Source organism: Populus euphratica, unplaced genomic scaffold, assembly GCF_000495115.2.
Source record: "Populus euphratica unplaced genomic scaffold, PopEup_1.0 scaffold442.1, whole genome shotgun sequence".
Classification (NCBI taxonomy): domain Eukaryota; kingdom Viridiplantae; phylum Streptophyta; class Magnoliopsida; order Malpighiales; family Salicaceae; genus Populus; species Populus euphratica.
The window spans coordinates 116648-138825 of NW_011500222.1; the positions used below are offsets into that span (position 1 = coordinate 116648).

The following is a 22178-nucleotide window of genomic DNA, read 5'->3' on the forward strand; positions in this document are numbered from 1 at the left end:
TAAAAATCTAATTTAAGCTCCCCTACACCTAATTAAACCCTAAATGGATCACAATCATAGATTTAATTTAAAATTATTTAGATTTAGATCAGATGCAATATAAATTATAAACCATCCAACCAAGCTAGATCATGGATCCATCATAAATCGGGTCATACCTCAGCCTAGCCCGCATTCTCTTTTTTTATTGATGGTTAAACTAGTTGTTATTTTTTCTTTGTCCAACCACCATAAGCCTCAAGACTAACATGAAAAGATGCGTCTTCCTTTCTTGACCATACCCTGAGGAGTCCTCAATGACAATGTTGATGTTAATAATAGAAAAAATAAAGAAATTGAATAAGAAATCAAATTATGTTACTATCAACATCCCTCCGTAGTTGATTATGAAATGGCCAACATTAGTAGGTAGATAAAATTAAGAGCTTGTTGTCAAGCTATTTGAAAGCTCAAATCTCATCAAAATCAACACTAAGCAACTGAGAATAGCAAAGTGTGAGACACACATGCGAACTGAATGGTACAGTTGCATAGTTAATGATAGAATTATAATTCCATAGTCTTATTAGGATAAAATGGTAATTTTACTTAGACTAGAGGTATCTCTCTAATTGCTCAAATCTGAATTTTATTTTATTTTATTTAGAATTAAAAATAATTATATTTTATTTTTATTGATGGATATTTGAATGAATAAATTATATGCAATATACCGTAGTGCACCAAATACGAGAGATCTAAGACCCTTGAGTAATTTTGAGGTTGGTAGATGTTATCAATGTTCTGCGATGGAACTAAGATTATGGGATTATGATTTGATTTTTGAGGATTATCCAAGATTAGTATAGATCCTGGTATTTATTGAATCGATGCTTGAATGATTGAGTGACTGTTGATTTGTATAACTAATTATTTAATTAATTATTGTCATGCATTTCTTAATTGATTGCACTTTATACATCGTTATAAAGTGTTTGTCAAATAAAATTTCAAACTTTATATTCTAATTTTGATTATGTGGCTTAATTTTCAAAGATGAGATGACTAAACAAAAATTGATTGTGCTTCTTAACCATAAATATGAGATGAATTTTAAGGATTATTGAATTGATTTTAAAAACTTGTGTTTTCTTATTAATTCACCTATAAGTAATTTGTTTTTAACTTTTTTTAAAAAATCAAATGTTTAATTAGTTCATTCATGAGTGATTTATTTTGACCAATTGATTTCAAAACTTGTACTTATTTTATTGTCTCACACGTGACTGGGTTGTTTTTAATTGATTTTTTTTTAAATCTTTTGTTCAATCAGTCCGCCTATAAGTGACTTGTCTTGACCAGATAATTTCAAACCCAAGTTTTTCTATTTGGTTTACCCATAAACAATTCATTTTAACCAATTATTTTCAAAATTGATTTGTGCATGAGTAGTTTATTTTAAACAATTGGTTTTCAAACTTTATTTTCTTATTGGTTCACCCATAAGCAATTGGTTTTTAATCGATCCTTTCAAAACTTTTATTTTCTAATTGGCTCTCCTCTAAGTAGCATGTTTAACCGATTTTTTTTTTTGTAAAAAAGTCTTGTGTTGATTCATCCTTAATGACCACTTGAAAACATATTTTTTTTCTTAATGTATTTTCATATATGTAATTTTTTTTATGCAATAACATGCGATAACATGTTACATGCTATATATATAAACTTTGGAGGGATGGTTGGCTGATTATGATGATATTTTATATGTAGTCCGTGTTAGATTTTATTAGATTTTAATTTTTACCTTGTATTAAAAAGGTGATAAGAATCAAGAGTGTCTGGTAATTAGAATTTTATATGCTTATGTGTTTATTTTATTATATTTGTAATCGAGTCATGATAACACCTTTTTCCAAGAAAAGGATTCCTATGTATTCATTTCTTTTTATTTTACCCTACCTTTTTTTTTCTATATGCATTATATCTAGATATTTGTTTTCTATTATTAATGGGTGTAATGCAATTGACCCCAAGATAAATATTGGAGAAGCATTGTTAATTAAGTTCATCTTCCTTTTATGTAACTAACTCTTTCTCTAAACTTTGATATATTAATTAACAAGTTCTTAATACCATTAGCCTTAAATGGAAACACCTTACCTTTATAGATGATATTTGATTATTTTTCTCATCTTATCTTATAGAGAGATCCCTACCCCACATCACAATGTGAAATAAAGTTAAGTTATTTAAGTGACAAGATAGCTACTCCACCAGGAAATATAACTTTTAAGTTAAGTCATGCATGTATATCATCAACATCATTTCTAGTTTATGCTTTTATGTTTATATGATTGTTTGTATGATTTGTATTTTTTTTTAGTTCTAAATAATTAACTTGTGTGTTGTGTACACTTATATGCTATTTTGCATTATTGTCGTACATTAAAATTGTTTACAACCATTTTCTTCACATCAAATTCAATAAAACCAACAAAACAAAGTCTATATTGACTTTCTTATGCTTATATTCAAACCTTATGCTTACCATTAAATTTGATACTTTTCTTTGGAGAGAAGATAAAAGTGTCTTCTTCAATTTTAGTATCAGAGATAAAAAAAAATAGCATTTTCTCGCGTGCTATTATTTTTTTTTTCAACTACCATGATTAACAATTTGATGAGTTGAATAATGCTTGCTATATATAGCGAGTACTATTCACAAAGCTAGAGTGGAAAGCCTTTTAAAGCCCATGAAAGCTAAGGGAAAACCATGCTTACTAGCTAATATAACTAAGGATTTGGTTCAACTAGAAAGGGCGTGGATGCTCTAACAAATTTATCTAATATTCTTCATTATTGCTACCTTTCAAATTAGCACACAATTAAGATATTAAGTGTAGACTACTTTTAAACCTTTAAATTATAGAAAACACTGAGAGGCATAATTGATTCATTGAGGAGCAAGATTCATTGCAATGTGATTTTTTTATAGTGTTATTGACACGACTAAAAGATTGATGTTTTCTTCAATGCTAATACTTGTAAATCTCGTCAAGCATTCATGATTATAACTTATGTTAACAATAAATCAAGTTCCTTTCATAGCTCAGGTGTCGGTTATACCATACATTATGGGCTATGAAAGTGCCAAGCATTTGTTGTACCAAGTGTTATACAACATAAATCAAGATTAGTCATTTAACAAGCAAAGTATTAAAGAGTGAACAAGATAACAAATATAAAACATGTTAGTATCAAACATTAAGGTCCATATTAAGTTTACATTATACTTATTCTTACACCATTAGTGTAACCTTTTCACCTTGACATAATTAACTTAGCTAGACATAATGAAAGAAAGCAAAATAGATAAACAAAATAAGAACATAAAAGTTAACTAAGTAAAGGAAAGGAAATGAAAGGCATAAACTTAATATTAATGAAAACAAAGCATAAAAAATACAAAGAGAGAAAGGAAGAGCATGATCTTGATCTGGAAACCAAGATGCCTAAATGCATGGTAAATGCCTCCTTTTATAGGCCAAAATTGGGAACTATTGATTTGATGACTAATTGATAAGTGGGTGGCCAACTTTTGACTTGGTTACAATCCTTATCTTCTCTTGTCTGCCCAAAACGTCATTGATAAAGTCAACCTTGGAGCTACTCAAAAACATGAAAGTCGTAGGTAATTGTCTCAACTTTCTTGTGAAAAAACTTCAGCTCATTTGGACTTCTAGAACTCCAGATATGGCCAAAATACTGAACAGTGCTCGGGCTGGAGGTCATAATTCGGGCTTCTTGTTATTGCTACAATTTGGACTTGAAAATGGTCTTTTTAGATATTGGGCTCCATATGAAAGTTGTAGGCCTATGTCTTACCTTTCCATCCATATAAAGTAGACCTAAATCTGAGATCTATAGCTTTAGATATGACCCAATTACCAATCAGTATTCTTGTTTGGATTGCATCGACATCTCTTTTCTAATTTTGATCATTTCTTTGCCCTTGCAATTTAAATTCTTAAAGTCATCAATCAATCCTTTCATTTATGTGATAGACCTACATTTAAAATGAACATTTACCACAAATTAAAGGTATCTTATATTATTAGATATATTATTATAAAACATGCTTTAATTAAGGAGTTATTGATACTTCAAGTGCAAAATGATGATATAAAACCTTGATAAAAATGTACTTTTAAGTACTAATCAGTTATGATGTTTTTGCCCTCCATAGTATAAGCCAATGATGCACGAAATAAAGAAAAAATGGTATTTTCATGAGATTCATTTAGTATTGTCAAATTGATTAGGATTAAATAAATCATTTTACTTTTTATAGCATAATAAAAAGACTAAATTACCCTTAAAAAGAAAAAAATTGCCTAACATCTAAGGGTCGCTTGGCCTTTCATTTTTTAAACAGTAAACTATCTAAATCGCCCCTAATAGAAAAAAATCATAAACTTATTGCTATGATCTTTTATGTATTTTTATTATGATTTTTGTTTTTGTTTTTTTTTATAATTATCACATGGGCTAAGGGGTGATTTGATAATTTAGCAAATTTAAATATTATTTAAAAAATAGTTGTCATACAAGAAGATGAAATCTAGGGAGAATTCACTTTGAAGCGACTATTCCTTAGATACATAAGATACACATGTCATGATATTTTATTTTTGAATTGAATCAATTTGAAAAAAATCTAAAATTAAGGATTTATCAATAGGTAATGTTGCTCTAATACCCAACTAAAAGACCACTACAACATCGGGGTGTGTTCGTGAGTTTCAAGTAATGTGTATAGCTTCGCCAATTGGCCAAACACCAGATTTCAAGGCAGGATTGGAAAGTGTCTGGCATCACTTTTATGCTTGAGTGACATGTGTGACCAACAAACCACTGGTTTGTCATTAATGATCTTTTTTTCCCCTCTCTCCCCCTTGATTTCCATGCCTTTTAACTTAGTTTTTCTTCAAATTTAGTCTTTATTCTTCTTATTAATGTTTGTTTTATTTGAATTAATTTATAGAATTACAATATTTTTTTAATTTTATCATTATTTAAAATTTTCATCTATCAAACTTGGTCCCTATTCTTTTAATTGCTATTTTCTTGATTTATTTTATTTTTTAATTTAATCCATTATTGTTTTATTTAATTTAATTTTTGTGTTGGATTTGGTCCTTATTTTATTATTTATTTATTTAATTCTGGATGGTTGAGAATTTTGCATCATAACTTTTTAGGTTTGCCTTCTAAAGGGTAATCTAGTCTCAAGAGCTAAGACACGAGTTTCGAATATTAACTTAATTTAACTTTTATTTTTTATAAGATTCTTTTTTTTTCATAATTCAATATCATATTGTTGGGCCTTCAACTTCATGAGTTTTTCTACTTTGTTTTTTATGAAGTTATTTCAATTAAGCCGAGACATGAATTTTGAAGATTAGTCCAATTTAACTTTGATCTTTTATTAGTTTTTTTATTTATTTTATCATTTTACATTATATTGTTGGGCCTTCAACTTTATGAGTTTTTTCGCTTTTCTATCTACAATGTTATCGCAATCTCATATCATCAATCATAAGTTGATCAAGTTAACCCGAGTTAAGTAGACCTTTTTTTTCAATTTTTTTATTGATTTTTTTATTTTATTTTTAATTATTTTGTTTCCCTAGGAGCTGACCTCTATTTGTTTATGAAGTTTTTTTGTATGGAGTTATCTTGCCCTTGTAAGTTGGTCGCGCGTTTGAAATGTTGACTTAAGTTAGTTTTTTTTTTAGTTTTTTTTTTAAATTTCTTTTAGGCCAACTTTTATTGGCTGCTTTGTTGGTGATTGAGTTTCAACTTTTTTTTTCTTCTATAATATTGTTTTATTTTTATTTAATTTTTATTTTGTTATCAAATAAGATTATTGATTTTTTAAAAAAATATTATAGGGTTTCTTTTCATAACATTGAAAAACACTTTTTTTATTGATCATTGTTGTTGACTTTTTTATTTTACAGCTATATTATTAAAGTACCATGCTTATTGAACTTATTAATTTGAATTGATGATCGAAATCTCAAAATTTTCATACTCTTGTAAGAATGCTGAACATTTTTTTTAAGTAAAGAAAAATTTAACCCAACCCAAAGCATAAGCATAGTAGCTAATGGAGGAAAGGACTCATCACTTCTCTTTAAATTTTTGTCGCTTCAGTGCGAATAAATCAAAACAACAGCATTTTGTTTTTCATGCTTTTCCAATATTTTGATGCTTTAAAATGGCTGCATGTCTGTATATTTTTTTTCTGGTGTATAAAAAATGAAGAGCCTCAACGGTGTGGGAATGAGATTCCTTGTGTGAATAAGGCAGGCAGGTCATGGATCAGAACTGCATTCTTTAAACAGCATTTTGTATTAGATGTTCTGCTATTAGACAGTCCTCCTATATATCATCCCATATACATATATATATACTAAACTGTTAAAGAATTGTCTGGCCTCAAAGAAGAACCTCCACAAATCTATACTCAGAAAATCACGTAATTGATTGGAAGGACAAAATGGCGTCCAGAAGATTGATGAATTGAGGTGTTTTACAGCAAATAGGTTCTGGTTTACTTCTTTCCATAGCGTTACAGGCATAGTTTAAGTTCTTCCTAAGATGAATGTCTGTTTTCCCAAATGGTTTGTCTTTATGATCTAAACTGTGTTTGATTTTCCCTATCATTCCTTTTTCAGCTGCTCGTTACGCGCGTGTTGTTTTATTTAGTCCATTTTAGCACTGAAGCTTCTCTTATTACCATATCTTGTATTGCTTAACATACATATCAAGAGGTTTCTGTGATTTAATTTTCCAGTGAAGTTTGCTAACTTGCACCTGTGCTTACGATATCTTTGAACATCATATTTTCTTATTTGCAATTTACGCTCCACTCTTATTTGATTACTGAAACAGATGTTTGATTATTCATAGGCTTTCAATCTTGCATTCAAAGGTTACTACAAAAGCCTTTCTGGATGCTCAAAAGAGAAATATTGTTACGAATCATAGTACCGGTCAAAACATATTCAGAAAAAGAGAGAGAAAAGAAAAATAACATAGGTTCATGTGCTGCGTTATCTGTTAAGTGTCTCAGAAAATATAATAGCAATTATTTTTAAAAATAATTTTTATTTTAAAATATATTTAAATAATATATATATTTTTTTAAAAAATTAACTTTGATATCAGTACATCAATTTTAACATGAAAGTATAAAAGAATATTAATTTAAAATAAATAAAAAATTACAAATATTACAAATTTCTTTAAAAAAACTTTCAAAACACAATGCAAAAAAATATGTATTGTATTGCAATTTTTTTTTTCTTTTTTAAAGTGCTGTTAACAATGTAAATTGTATATTCACTTGTTTAAAAGAATGTCTAATATTTGAACGTTTAATATTGAATAAGAAGATTGTGATGTTCTCAGCAATTTAACAAATATTTTTATTGTTTTATTTTTTTAACTTTTAGACTGTGCAGCTGCAAAACAACACAACCTATATAAATGCCCACTGAATTCATCGAACCGGCTTCCCAGAATCGATTCTCTTAAGTGAAATAAATCTAAGCCAAAAGCCAAAAGTTTTTATGACGCTTGGTGGTGATCAAATAACCTCCAAGTTTTTTGCCCTTCCTCCTCACTGCAATTGTCATGCAGGAAGCATTTTGGATGCAATACCCCACCGCCCCGGAGCCACCGCGGTTCCCCTTCCCTGCCCATCTCTTAATAAGGCGCCACATTATCGATCGTTTTCTTTGCCCCATCACAAGCAGTGATACGCTTCGTTGTTTCGCTTCTTCCACTATTATTGGACCCCTTTCTTTACCCTCATGCATAGCCACCTGCACCTGCACCTGCATACATACAAAATAATTGAAATCAGCAACTTTATGAATTTCTATTTAATGTTGTTAAGGCAGCAAGACACTCTTTTTTATATACATTTTTCAATAATTTTAATAACTTGTCTCATATTAGCACTAACTAAATATTCTAATACTTGGTATAAAAAAGTTGTTATGGTTGGCAGTTGGCACTAACGATGGTGCCCCTTAGAACCTTGGTCTTCATTAACTTTAATGTCATGTTGTCTTTTGTGGACTTGAGAACATAAGCTTAAAATTAATTGAATGCCATTGTCACTTACCCCTGGCCTTCTCCTTTGACACATATTTTTCATGGAGTGAAGCGTCTCATGAGCCCTCAGATTATGCTTCAAACTAGATTCAGGGCCTGAATTAAAAAATAAATTACCTAATCATCAGTATGATTGCTACGGTAGTCTGTTTGATTAGTCTCATCAATTCAGTAGCTATATAATTAATTACTAGAGTAAACTGACCTTGTTTGGATGGCTTAGAAACATAAAGAAGAACAATGGTATCTTGGTTCTGAACCGTGTGAGACAACGCCCATTCAAGAGCACCCATGGCTTCACGGCTTGTATCGACTACCACCATAACCTTGTTGCCATTTCCAAAACCATCACCACAAAAACTCTCCTTGCCACTGCCCAAAAACTCCATTTTTGAATCACCTTCACTGGAACTAGAGGTGGGTTTGGACCGAAGGGAGGGAGAACGGATCCCAACACGAGCTATGGATCGACCAACACTAAACTTTGTTAGTCTCCGACGTGACGGAGCCATGTTGCGCTGAGCAGAATTTTGGGTGGGAACTGAGCAATATATATCGAGAGGAGGAGTGCTCACTAGTCTACCTAGGTACTTGCAAGCATGTCTTTTTCCTCGGGGCGTTGCTAGTTTTGACATACGACTTCTTCATTAATCAAATTTCTTGTCTGTTTCTTTTCTTTTCCAAGTGGGGTGGCCTCGTCTTCTACGTGCTTACCATTACCATGTAGCTAGCACATGGACATGGGCTCCATCACCATAAGTTACTAGTTGAATTATGGGATGACATCTTAAGCGGTTCCACACTTTGTAAGACAAATCCAATCACATATCGACGATAAATTCCTTGACCTATATATCACATGCATGTCACTAATTCTTGCAATCATTAAGGTTAGGAAGAGATGAATCTATGCACTTCCCTCTTGCAATCACTAAGCGGGATTGGTGGAGATGCACCAGGAGAAAAATTAAATAAAAGTTGGGCGGGGATTCACCACGAGCGGAAGCTTCCTTTATCCAAAATATTGTTAGTTCAAGTAAAACAAAATATAAATATATCTATTAAAACATGTTTTGTTTCAGTAACCATATCGAAGACCCCCCCCACGGCTGAGATTGAGGTTTTTTTTAGCATAACATGAACTTAATATAAATGTATCTCCTATGAAGCAATTTGATCCAACATAGTTAGAATTTAATGTACACATAAGTATATCAAACACACACGTCTACTGAAAATTTAATAGAGAAAAATACATCAAATCTTCTCCTTTCTCTCTCAAACCAGTTTCTTTCTCTTGCCCTCTCAAAGCTCACGACAAGGGATCTTCAGTACATCTTATAAAAACGTGTGAAGGACAGCACAAAATTTCATTTAACTTCCGACAACAATTATACGGCCATGGGAAGATAGCGGATCGATCACGATGCGAGAACTCTATAGTTATTGGTATCCAAAATAAGCGTGTTATGCAGGGCACGTATTATTATTATTATTATTACTATTATAACAATCGAAGGAATTGTTAGAATATGATGATAACCACGTGTGTCTTGATCGACATCATGGATTATTTATTTTTTCTTAATAAAACATAGGATGTGATGGGGATTTTAGCAATAGTTTGCTTTGAAGTCTTTTGGAAGCTTCTCTTCTAAGTTTAACCCTAAGACATCCTTTTATTCAGTATTAACAAAGAATTTTATATCGATTTTTATTTTCTTGTTCCATTTTAATTACAACTCTATACTTTATATTTTTTACTATTTAATTTAGTAAATTTATTGTTTGTTTGCAATTCTCTTCATTACTTGTTTTACTTAACAAGAATGTATATTTTTCCCTCAGTTTCGTAATCCAATATCTCAGTATTTGCTAGAATTTTCTTACAATCCATACTTTTTGTTTGATCCCTTGAAATAAAGCTATTATGAATTTTTTTTTCTTGATCTCGAGTAAAACTAATAACAAGTGAGTGGATAATATCGTTTTTGATGTCTAGTGGTAATCAATGGAAAGCTCTCCAATTTTTACATTTCCACTAAAGAATGGAATATGAAATCTTCACGATAAAATTCCAAGTCTTATTAATATGTATTGAAGACTAATAAAAGAAAAAAAAAAAAGTCCAAGGCAAAGGATGTTCCATCAGGGGAACAGAGAAATTCACACAAGTCAAAGTGGAATATGAACAGAACAAAAGTGATATACATTTCGGGACCGTTGTTAGTTTACAGATTCACATTCAACTTTCTAAGCTTTATGATCACTGAATGCGAAATTGTCTTTATTGGTCGGGAAGAATGGACTCATCGCCGGCCAAATTGTCTTTATTGGTCAGGAAGAATGGACTCATTGCCGGCCCCCACTATCATCATACCGAAAGACCTCTCCTCGACTGAACTACAAATAGCATTCCACTTTGTAACCGAAAAAGGGTTATTGTCTGAGAGAGACAGTAGGAGAACATGAAATTAACCTAAGAGACTGCATCTGGAATAACTTGTTTATTTAAACAAAAGCTATGTATCAAATAAAATCATAATTCCTAAATAAAAAAGGATAATTGCAATATCTTAAATTGAGCCTCAAGTCAATCACGTAATTATTACTTGTCATTATATCATATAAAAGTTATGACCAATTTATGACCAAAAATTAATTCAAAGCCGGAGTATTGTAGAAGTATAGAATCGACAAGAAATTAAGGCACAAATGATGGGAGGACCCAAAAGAAACTCACTGCTGAATAAGTACTATAGAGGTGGAATCTACAAAAATTAAGACAAAAATGAAAATAAAACACCGAAAAATCTCTAGAAACTAGTTTGAGAAATCCATTGGTTTGGAATGTGTAAAAAAATAAAGATATAACTTTAGGATTGAAAAAACATCAACTTTGCTGGTGTAGATAGTTAGATAAAATATTTCAAATGAAAACACAAGCTTTCTAATATACACACACGTATGTATGTATTATGCTAGCTATAGGAGGTGAACCAAAAATCAAATAATTATCATCCAAATCTTCTTTCAGAATGTTTGATTACCTTTTAATGATGATGAGCTTGTGCTTATATATATATATATATATATATATATATATATATATATATATATATATATATAAAGGTTTATTAGGTAAGAACAATATTTATTCACTTCTAAACAAAAAAAAAGTTAAAATTAATTACTAGTTAATAGCAAAATCAACCTTGTTTCGAAAAGAAAATTAGGAAGTGATGTACTACAAGATTAAGAGTCACGATTGAAAAATAAAGGGTTTATATCGCTTTTAGAAAGAATATTCATAATTAAAAATTTAAATTATATTAGAATTCATTATGTAATCTTCTTATATGTTGTAAATAGTTTGTATAGAGTTGTGAATTAAAATTCACCTAGGATTTATCTAACTACAGCAAAGTGGCCAACACCATATAAATAAGTTAATTAGGTAAAAACAATAATTGTTCACACACACACACACACACACATAAACCACCAACTAATAATAGAATTATCTTTTTAAATAGACAAATATATTAAAATTCATTATATAATTTTCTTATATGTTGTAAATAGTTTATATAAGGTCATGAATTAAAATTTACCTAGGATTTATCAGTTTGTATAAGGTCATGAATTAAAATTTACCTAGGATTTATCTAATTACAGGAAAGTGGCCAACACCTTATAAATACGTTCATCAGGTAAGAATAGTAGTTGTTCATTTGTAAAAGAAAAATAGAGAAAATGAAGTTAAAATCCACCACCAATTAATAGTAGAATCAATCTAGTTTTGAAAAAGCCCAAATCAATTAGAAAAGTTATAAAGTAATCGACTAAAAGGTTAAAAGTTATGATTAATCAGGAAAGAACAAAAACGTGCATGATTGATTAGTAAATAACAATTTATTATAGAGAAAGAGTTCATATGATTAATCAAAAGATCAAGTTTTATTACAAATAGTTATTAAATTGAGAAATAATATAAATTAGTTAGAGTTTATATTACTTAAAGGAATACGAAACTTATAATTAAATTAGATTGTATTAGAATTTATTATATGAACTTCTTATAATATATATAAGTAGTTTATATAGGATTGTGAATTATAATTCACATAGCATTTTGTTGGCATGAGAAGTCTATTAGGGATATAGTAGTTGTTTCATAATAGGAATCCAATTCCGTATAGGAAACAAATCAATCTTGTATATTAATATAGAAAAAAATATATTCCGCTTTTTAGAAAGAGATTGTTACCTATTTGAATTGCAATTGTGCCTATATATATTTCCTCCTTTGCAAAGAAGAATACAATACACATGAGAAATTGCAATACGTAGAAACCATTGTCTTTCTACATGGTATTAGAATGAAGGTTGTAGAATTGCAGAGTTGCTCAAACCACGAATCTTATATCACATGGTTCTCTTTGTTATTTATTAAGCTAAATACTTATAAATAATACATGGCTAATTCCACCAGTATTATTCTAGTTCCACCAAATAACACACCAATTATCATCCACCAAGACAACTCTGCATTCCTTACAAGTATTATCTTGAATGAAACTAATTATCCATTATGGTCTCAACTTATGGAGATGCGCATTGGTGCTTGTAACAAAGTTGGATATCTTACTGGCGAAACAAAGAAACCAAAGCTGGATATCTTACTGGCGAAACAAAGAAACCCAACCACGAAGATCCCACGTTTACAACATGGATCACTGAAAATCAAAAAGTGAAAAGCTAGCTTATTGATTCAATGAGTCCTTTACTCATGCAACGGTTTATTCGTCTCCCCACAGCCAAGGAAATATGGGAGGCTGTATCGAAAACCTTTAATGATGGATCAGATGAGACCTGTCTTTTTGAATTAAATAAAAAATCCTTCTCTATCAAGCAATATGGTAGATCATTGTCAGCATATTATAGTGACCTTATTGCTCTCTTTCAAGAAATTGATCACAAAACTGTGTCTCAAGAAAAAACAGTTGAAGGAGTAGTCCAGCTACATTAAGCAATAACTCGAATTCGAGTTCACATATTTCTAAGTGGACTTGATTCTGATTTTGACCAAGTTCGTGGAGAAATATTGCGAAAAGATCCAAAGCTGGACTTGGAAAGTTCTTACGCATATGTGAGGAGAACTTCAACAAAGACAAACTATAGGGAGTTTTCGCATATATAACCTTTTGTTAGTCGGCCAAATTACCTCTGCACTTAATTGTATTGTAACTTTTTGGCCTTCATTTTGTGTTTTTTAGGACATTCTGACCCGGAAGATTCTTGGTTATGGTGTTAAATGAGGCAAACTCTATTATTTGGAATTAACATAGACTAAAGGACAGAAATTCAGTCATGCGTATCAGGTTAAGAGTTTGGATACAAATCATGAAACTATATGGTTATGGCACTAACGATTAGGACATCTTTTTTTGGATATCTTAGAAGATTACAGCCACATCTTTTTAAAGTAGTTAATGATTCAAAATTTTATTGCAATATTTGTGAAATGGCCAAAAGCCACCATATTTCATATTTACCAAGTTTGAACAAAAGTTCAAAACCTTTTTCTGTTATACATTCTAATATATGGGACCCTGAAAAAATTCTTTCCATTTCCAAAGCCAGTTACTTCATCACATTTATAGATGAATGTACAAGAATGACTTGGATATCTTTACTGCATAAAAAAAGTGATGTTTTTATAGCTTTTCAGGAATTTCATAGTATAGTGGGAACTTAGTATCAGAAACAGGTTCGTACTTGGCAAACTGATAATGCCATGGAATTTCTAGATACCTTTGTTTAAAAGTATCTACACCACTATGGCATTCGCCATCAAACTTCTTGTACTTATACTTCATAGCAGAATGGATTAGCGGAAAGAAAGAATAGACAAATACTAGAGGTGGTTCGTGCTTCCCTCTTTGGCATGCACATGCCCCGGTTCTATTGGGGAGAAGCTGTGAAATTTGCAATTTATCTACTCAATAGGACACCTTCCAGAGTGATAGATTTTCAGACACCTTTACAACAACTACAATCCTTATTGTCCATTCCACATCTCCCAAATCTTGAACCCAGAATTTTTTATTACATAACCTATGTCCACATTCCAAAAGTTTTGCGAACTAAACTTGATCCATGTGCCAAACGGTGTGTGTTTATTGGCTATTCAGATTTACAGAAAGGCTACAGATGTTATGATCCTCAAACCAAAAAGCTACACGTAACCATGGATGTATCCTTCCGTGAAGCTGAACCATATTATTCTAAAGGACTTCCAACAACTACTTTTCAGGGGGAGAATTTTAGTCAAGGAAATGTGTTGCCAGAAGGTGGCAATGATGATGGCAATAATGAGTTTTTTGAACTAGAAGAAATAATTGAGAGGCTTAGCAACAATAGTACACTTGAGGAGTTACCAGGGGGGACAAACAATGTTTTAGAACTAGAAGCAGTAACTGAAATGCTTGGAAGAAGTCACACTCGTGAGGGGTCACCAATAAATATCGAGTTGCCTCTATTAACACCATTACCTAATGAATTCACTCAGAATGTTGAACCTCAGGAACTCTTAAATCCCATATCTAATGAGTCCACTGTTATTTTTGATAAAAATCTTGTCCCTCTTGAAAGTTTAGCTCTAAGATATTCACAAAGATCAAATAAAGGTATCCCAAAGAAACAATATGAACCTGATCCTAGCGTCACTGTTAAATATCCAATCAACAATTATGTCTCTACCCATAGGTTATCTAAATCATATGCACTTACTCTGAATCAATTATCCAATGTCTCCATTCCTAGTAACATGCAGGAAGCTTTGACAGAACCTAATTGGGCCATGGTTATAAATGAATAGATGAAAGCTTTGCAAAGAAATTCTACGTGAGAACTTGTCTCATTACTTGAAGGAAAGAGGACAATTGGTTGTCGATGGGTATTCACTGTGAAACTCAAAGCAGATGGTAGCATTGACAGATATAAAGCACGGTTGGTTACTAAGAGGTATACACAGAAATACGGGGTGGATTACCAAGAGACTTTTGCACTAGTGGTTAAGCTTGACACAATACGCATTCTTCTGCCTCTAGCAGAATATCAGGAGTGACCATTGAAACAGTTTGATGTTAAGAATGCGTTCCTTAATGGAGACCTAGAGGAAAAAGTGCATATAGATTTACCACCAGGCATAAAGTGCAGTCTTTTAAATCGAGACAAAGTGTGTAAATTAAAGAAATCATTATACGGCCTGAAACAATCTCCTAGAGCCTGGTTTGGAAGGTTCTCCTTTGCAATGCGGACATTCAGGTATAAGCAAAGTGGTGCTGATCATACTCTGTTTATAAAATACAAAGGAGGGAAGGTAACAGCTTTAATTATGTATATTGATGATATAGTATTGACAGGCGACGATCCTAGTGAAATGCAGCTGTTACAGGAATATTTAGTTGCTGAATTCAAAATGAAGAACCTTGGACAACTTAAGTATTTTTTAGAAATTGAAGTAGCAAGGTCAGCTTAAGGGATTTCGCTGTCACAACAAAAATATGTGATAGATCTATTGACAGAAACTGGAATGCTTGCTTGCAAACCAGTGTCAACACCTATGGAAACTAATCACAAGCTTGGAATTCTTCCCCATCAAGTTCCAATAGATATTGGCCGTTATGAACGATTAGTTGGTATGTTAATTTATTTAACACATACAAGACCAGATATCTCTTATGCTGTCAGCGTTCTAAGTCAATTTATACATGCCCCCAACGAAGAACATATGGATGCGGTGAACTGCATCTTAAGATACTTGAAGGGTGCTCCAGGAAAAGAATTATTATTCTCAAAAAACTGGTGTTTCTAGCATTATAGGATATACAGATGTTGATTAGGTAGGAGATCAAACAACTTGAAAATCTACGTCTGGTTATTTCACCTTTGTGGAGGGTAACCTCATTACTTGGCGAAGTAAGAGTAAAAAGTTGTTGCAAGATCAAGTACATAAGCTGAATTTCGAGGCATAACTCATGGTGTATGCAAATTATTATGGATCAAATGTGTCCTGATAGATTTAGGGGCACAATACACACAACTTATGAGTCTACATTGTGATAATAAAGCAACTATTGCAATTGCACAAAATCCTGTCCAACATGATCACACAAAACATGTTGAAATTGATCGTCACTTCATCAAGGAAAAGTTAGATTAGAACCTCATCAAGTTTCCATTTGTTCGATCAGAACATCAATTAGCTGATGTACTTACAAAAGCAAAAGCAATTTCAGGAAAGGCATTTCATGGAATAATTGACAAGTTGGACATGCTCAACATTTATGCTCCAACTTAAGAGGGAGTGTTGGCATGAGAAGTCTATTAGGAATGATGTACTTACAAAAGCAAAAGCAATTTCAGGAAAGGCATTTCATGCGATGTACTTACAAAAGCAATTTCAGGAAAGGCATTTCATGGAATAATTGACAAGTTGGACATGCTTAACATTTATGCTCCAACTTAAGAGGGAGTGTTGGCATGAGAAGTCTATTAGGAATATAGTAGTTGTTTCATAATAGGAATCCAATTATGTATAGGAAATAAATCAATCTTGTAGATTAATATAGGAGATTGTTGTCTATTTGAATTGTAATTGTGCCTATATAAATATTCTCCTTTATGTAGAAGAATACAATACACATGAAAAACTGCAGTATGCAGAAATCATTGTTTTTCTACACATTTAGCTTTAATAAATAATTTATTTCCGTTAGTTGCCTTTCTATTTGTAATTTACTTTTTATTTATTATTTTCCTTTCTTTTCTTTTACTTATAACTTTTATCTTTCTTTGTTTTATTTTTATTTTTTTTATGTTTTTGTTTATAATAGTTTATCCATGCTATTTCTAATATGTTAAAATCAAGTAGGGATTCATGCATTTTGTTTGATTTATAAGGCTACTATCTACATCTGTTAGGGATGTAGTTCTAATTAAAGTAACTAAAATGAAGAAATGAAGAATAAATATCATAATTAACCCAAAATTATCTTGATAAATTACACCACTAAACACAACAAATTGATACAATCTATTTGTTATCAACACATCAAATTCAAGAATGTCTAGTAGCAAGTCTTTATAGGCTACTTTTAAGGCCATGTCATCCAGAGTGACAGTTATCTTTCCATAACTTAAAAAAAAAAAAAACATTATTGGATTTTTACCAAAATAAAGAAAGAGTGCCCCATAGTTCCTATTAGGTTTTGTGGTAATTTTGACCAAATCAACGCTATCTCCCTTTTGATGCTTTCATCGTTCACCAAACCCTGCCTAACCATCTCTTGTAATCTGCACGATCGGTGCTTAGCTGGATTGGAATTGGGTTAATTATTCCATGTATTAGGATTTGCATGGTCTCTTTTCTTGATTAATCGGTTGTAATGTGATGGATTTAATATTTCTTCAATAAAGCAACATATGAGAGGTTGTTTACACCTCAAAATCAATATACAAGTGTCATCAAAAGAAGAGAATTTACCGAGTTGAATGAGAATACTTGATCAACTTGGAGACTTGAAGGAGCAGCTAGCGATCAATAAAGTCTTAATGCATGTTAAAAGCTATAAGAGCTAATATTTTTCAAGTCTGGATGCATGTGAGCTTAGGATTCATCTTGTAAATATTGTAAGAGGATATATATACATTTCATTATTAAAAGATTTTAAATAGTATAATTCAGCTCACTTCTACTTTGAATTTGTTCCAAACACAAGTGATTGAAAATGGGTTTAATAGGGTGTGAAGAGCTTAAAAGAGAAAAACATAAGCCTCCACGATTAGATAACATCAGAGCCGAGTTCCCACATCTGATCCATTGCCCATCAGTTATGTAACTAAAAACTAAATGCACAAATCCAAGAACAGAGAAAGAAAGATCATCAACATTGGATGTTATACTGCATAATATATATCTCTACCTCAACTCTCAGCGATCTTTGCTCAATTTTGGAGTGCATTCCATTTCCACTCGAATGACTCCCTCATCATCCATTCGTCCAACATCGTTGAAAGTTTGACCACTCATCTGATCGGACGCTTTTAGGATGGATGCCACAGCTCCCGTGGCATTCTCTTCAATGGGGATCACCATCTCCTCATTCCCAGTATCTTTATTTAAACACTTTCGTCCGGTACCTCCGCGCTCACGTGCAGCCTTTGTTTCTTCAGCAATGTCCTCTGCCGTTGTCAACTTCCCTCTTATGGTGTCCTTAATTGACCCAAACCCTAGACTGTCAAAGATTGTCTCTCTTGTTGTAGTTCCTCTAGTAAAAATACGCAAGAGCAATTAGATTCATTAAGGAAAAAAAATGCTTTTCCTTAAACTCAGTCCTCATTGTCCCCTCTGGTGAATATAACCTTTTGTCAGTCGGCCAAATTACCTCTGCACTTAATTGTATTGTAACTTTTAGGCTTTTATTTTGTGTTTTTCAGGACATTCTGACCCGGAGATTCTTAGTTATGGTGTTAAACGAGGCAAACTCTATTATTTAGAATTAACATAGACTAACGGACAGAAATTCAGTCATGCATATCAGGCTGAGAGTTTGGATACAGATTGCGAAACTATATGGTTATGGCACTGACAATTGGACATCTTTATTTTGGATATCTTAAAAAATTACGGCCACATCTTTTTAAAGTAGTCAATGATTTGGAATTTTATTGCAATATTTGTGAAATGGCCAAAAGCCACCGTATTTCATATTTACCAAGTTTGAATAAAAGTTCAGAACCTTTTGCTATTATACATTCTGATATATGAGGCCCTGCAAAAATTCTTTCCATTTCCAAAGCCAGTTACTTCATCACGTTTATAGACGAATGTACGAGAATGACTTGGATATCTTTGCTGCACGAAAAGAGTGATGTTTTTACAACTTTTCAGGAATTTCATAGTATGGTGGGAACTCAGTATCAGAAACAGGTTCGTACTTGGCAAACTGATAATATCATGGAATTTCTAGATACCTCTGTTTAAAAGTATCTACACTACTATGGCATTTGCCATCAAACTTCTTGTACTTATACTCTACAACATAATGGATTAGCGAAAAGAAAGAATAGACAAATACTAGAGGTGGTTCGTGCTTCCCTCTTTGGCATGCACGTGCCCCGGTTCTATTGGGGAGAAGCTATGAAATCTGTAATTTATCTACTCCATAGGACACCTTCTAGAGTGATAGATTTTTAGACACCTCTACAACGACTACAATCCCTGCTGTCCATTCCACATCTCCCAAATCTTGAACCTAAAATTTTTGGTTGCACAACCTATGTCCACATTCCAAAAGTTTTGCTTATTAAACTTGATCCATGTGCTAAACGGTGTGTGTTTGTTGGCTATTTAGATTTACGGAAAGGCTACAGAAGTTATGATCCTCAAAACAAAAAGCTACACGTAACCATGGATGTATCCTTCCGTGAAGCTAAACCATATTATTATAAAAGACTTCCAACCACTACTTTTCAGGGGGGGAATTTTAGTCAAGGAAATGTGTTGCCATAAGGTGGTAATGATGATGGCAATAATGAGTTTTTTGAACTAGAAGAAATAACTGAGAGGTTTAGCAATAATATTACACTTGAGGAGTTACCAGGGGGGACATATGATGTTTTAGAACTAGAAGTAGTAACTGAAATGCTTGGAAGAAATCACACTCGTGAGGGGTCACCGATAAATATTGAGTTGCCTCTATTAACACCATTACCTGATAAATCCACTTAGAATATTGAACCTCAGGTACTCTTAAATCCCATATCTAATGAGTCCACTGTTATTTCTGATAAAACTCTTATCCCTCTTGAAAGTTTACTTCCAAGATATTCACAAAGATCAATTAAAGGCATCCCAAAGAAATAATATGAACCTAATCCTAGCGTCACTGTTGAATATCCAATCAACAATTATGTCTCTACCAATAGGTTATCTGAATCATATGCACTTAATCTGAATCAATTATCAATGTCTCCATTCCTAGTAGCATGTAGGAAGCTTTGACAGAACCTAATTGGGCCATGACTATAAATGAAGAGATGAAAACTTTGCAAAGGAATTCTACGTGGGAACTTGTCTCATTACTTAAAGGAAAGAGGACAATCAGTTGTCTATGGTATTCACTGTGAAACTCAAAACAGATGGTAGCATTGACAGATATAAAGCACGGTTGGTTGCTAAGAGGTATACACAGAAATACGGGTTGGATTACCAAGAGACTTTTGCACTAATGGCTAAGCTTGACATAATATGCATTCTTCTGCCTCTAGCAGAAAATCAGGAGTGACCATTGAAACAGTTTGATGTTAAGAATGCGTTCCTTAATGGAGACCTAGAGGAAAAAGTGCATATAGATTTACCACCAGGCATAAAGTGCAGTCTTTTAAATCGAGACAAAGTGTGTAAATTAAAGAAATCATTATACAACCTAAAACAATCTCCTAGAGCCTGGTTTGGAAGGTTCTCCTCTACAATGCGGACATTCAGGTATAAGTAGAGTGGTGTTGATCATACTTTGTTTATAAAACACAAAAGGAGGGAAGGTAACAACTTTTTTTTTTTTAGATTAACGTGGGTGTCCGGGCCAGCTTGCGCGCACCACGACTAATCCCACGGGCCCTGAAGTTAACGACCATGTAAGCCTCCAGTGGCCATCATATGAGCAACCAAGGACTCGAACCTGAGACCACAGAGGGAGCAAACCCCTTGATCCCAAGTTTTTACCACTTGGCCACCACCTAGATGGTTGGGAAGGTAACAACTTTAATTGTGTATGTTGATGATATAGTATTGGTAAGCGACGATCCTAGTGAAATGCAACTATTATAGGAATATTTAGCTATTGAATTTGAAATAAAGAGCCTTGGACAACTTAAGTATTTTTTAGGAATTGAAGTAGCAAGGTCAACTCAAGGGATTTCACTGTCACAACAGAAATATGTGATAGATCTATTAACAGAAACTAGAATGCTTGCTTGCAAACCAGCGTCAACATCTATGGAAACTAATCACAAGCTCGGAATTCTTCCCCATCAAGTTCCAACAAATATTAGTCGCTATCAATGATTAGTTGGTAGGTTAATTTATTTAACACATACAAAACAAGATATCGCTTATGCTGTCAGCGTTCTAAGTCAATTTATGCATGCCCTAACGAAGAACATATGGATGTGGTGAACCGCATCTTAAGATACTTGAAGGGTGCTCCAGGAAAAAGGATTATTATTCTCAAAAATCAGTGTTTCTAGCATTATGGGATATACAGATGCCGATTGGGCAGGAGATCAAACAACTTGAAAATTTACGTATAGTTATTTTACCTTTGTGGAGAATACTTGATCAACTTGGAGACTTGAAGGAGCAGCTAGCGATCAATAAAGTCTTAATGTATGTTAAAAGCTAGGAGTTAATATTTTTTCAAGTCTGAATGCATGTGAGCTTAGGATTCATATTGTAAATATTGTAAGAGGAATTTCATTTATATATATAAACCTTGCATCATTAAAAGATTTAAAATAGTGTAATTCAGCTCAGTTCTACTTCGAATTTGTTCCCAAGTGATTCAAAATGGGTTCTAATAGGGTGTGAAGAGGTTAAAAGAGAGAAACATATGCCTCCTCCATTAGATAACATTAGAGCCGAGTTCCCACTGCTGATCCATTACCCATCAGTCATGTAACTAAAAACTAAATACACAAATCCAAGAATAGAGAAAGAAAGATCATCGACATTGGATGTTATACTGCATAATATATATCTCTACCTCAACTCTCAGCGATCTTTGCTCAATTTTGGAGTGCATTCCATTTCCACTCGAATGACTCCCTCATCATCCATTCGTCCAACATCGTTGAAAGTTTGACCACTCATCTGATCGGACGCTTTTAGGATGGATGCCACAGCTCCCGTGGCATTCTCTTCAATGGGGATCACCATCTCC

The 22178-nt window shown here is 32.6% G+C and overlaps 1 protein-coding gene across 2 annotated transcripts; it reads right to left on the reverse strand.

The window, feature by feature from the left end:
- Positions 1-7449: 7449 nt before the first annotated feature.
- Positions 7450-8823, reverse strand: LOC105112313 (uncharacterized). Of its 2 annotated transcripts, none has more exons than XM_011007984.1 (3): positions 8375-8823; positions 8180-8265; positions 7450-7880 (listed from the first exon to the last, which is right to left on the reverse strand). In XM_011007984.1, the coding sequence occupies exons 1-3, from the start codon at positions 8802-8804 to the stop codon at positions 7596-7598; spliced, it is 801 nt and encodes a 266-aa protein (XP_011006286.1). In that variant the 5' UTR covers positions 8805-8823; the 3' UTR covers positions 7450-7595. The 2 variants fall into 2 exon arrangements, with proteins under 2 accessions (XP_011006286.1, XP_011006285.1); XM_011007983.1 differs by having other exon boundaries at positions 7450-7886; positions 8375-8820.
- Between the last annotated feature and the right edge of the window lie 13355 nt (positions 8824-22178).

Coding starts and splice junctions, on each gene's coding strand:
- LOC105112313 (XM_011007983.1), bottom strand. CDS start 8,804: ATGTCAAAACTAGCAACGCCCCGAGGAAAAAGACATGCTTGCAAGTAC. Junction 8,266..8,374: donor TTCTAAGCCATCCAAACAAG/GTCAGTTTACTC, acceptor TTTTTAATTCAG/GCCCTGAATCTAGTTTGAAG. Junction 7,887..8,179: donor GTCAAAGGAGAAGGCCAGGG/GTAAGTGACAAT, acceptor GTATGTATGCAG/GTGCAGGTGCAGGTGGCTAT.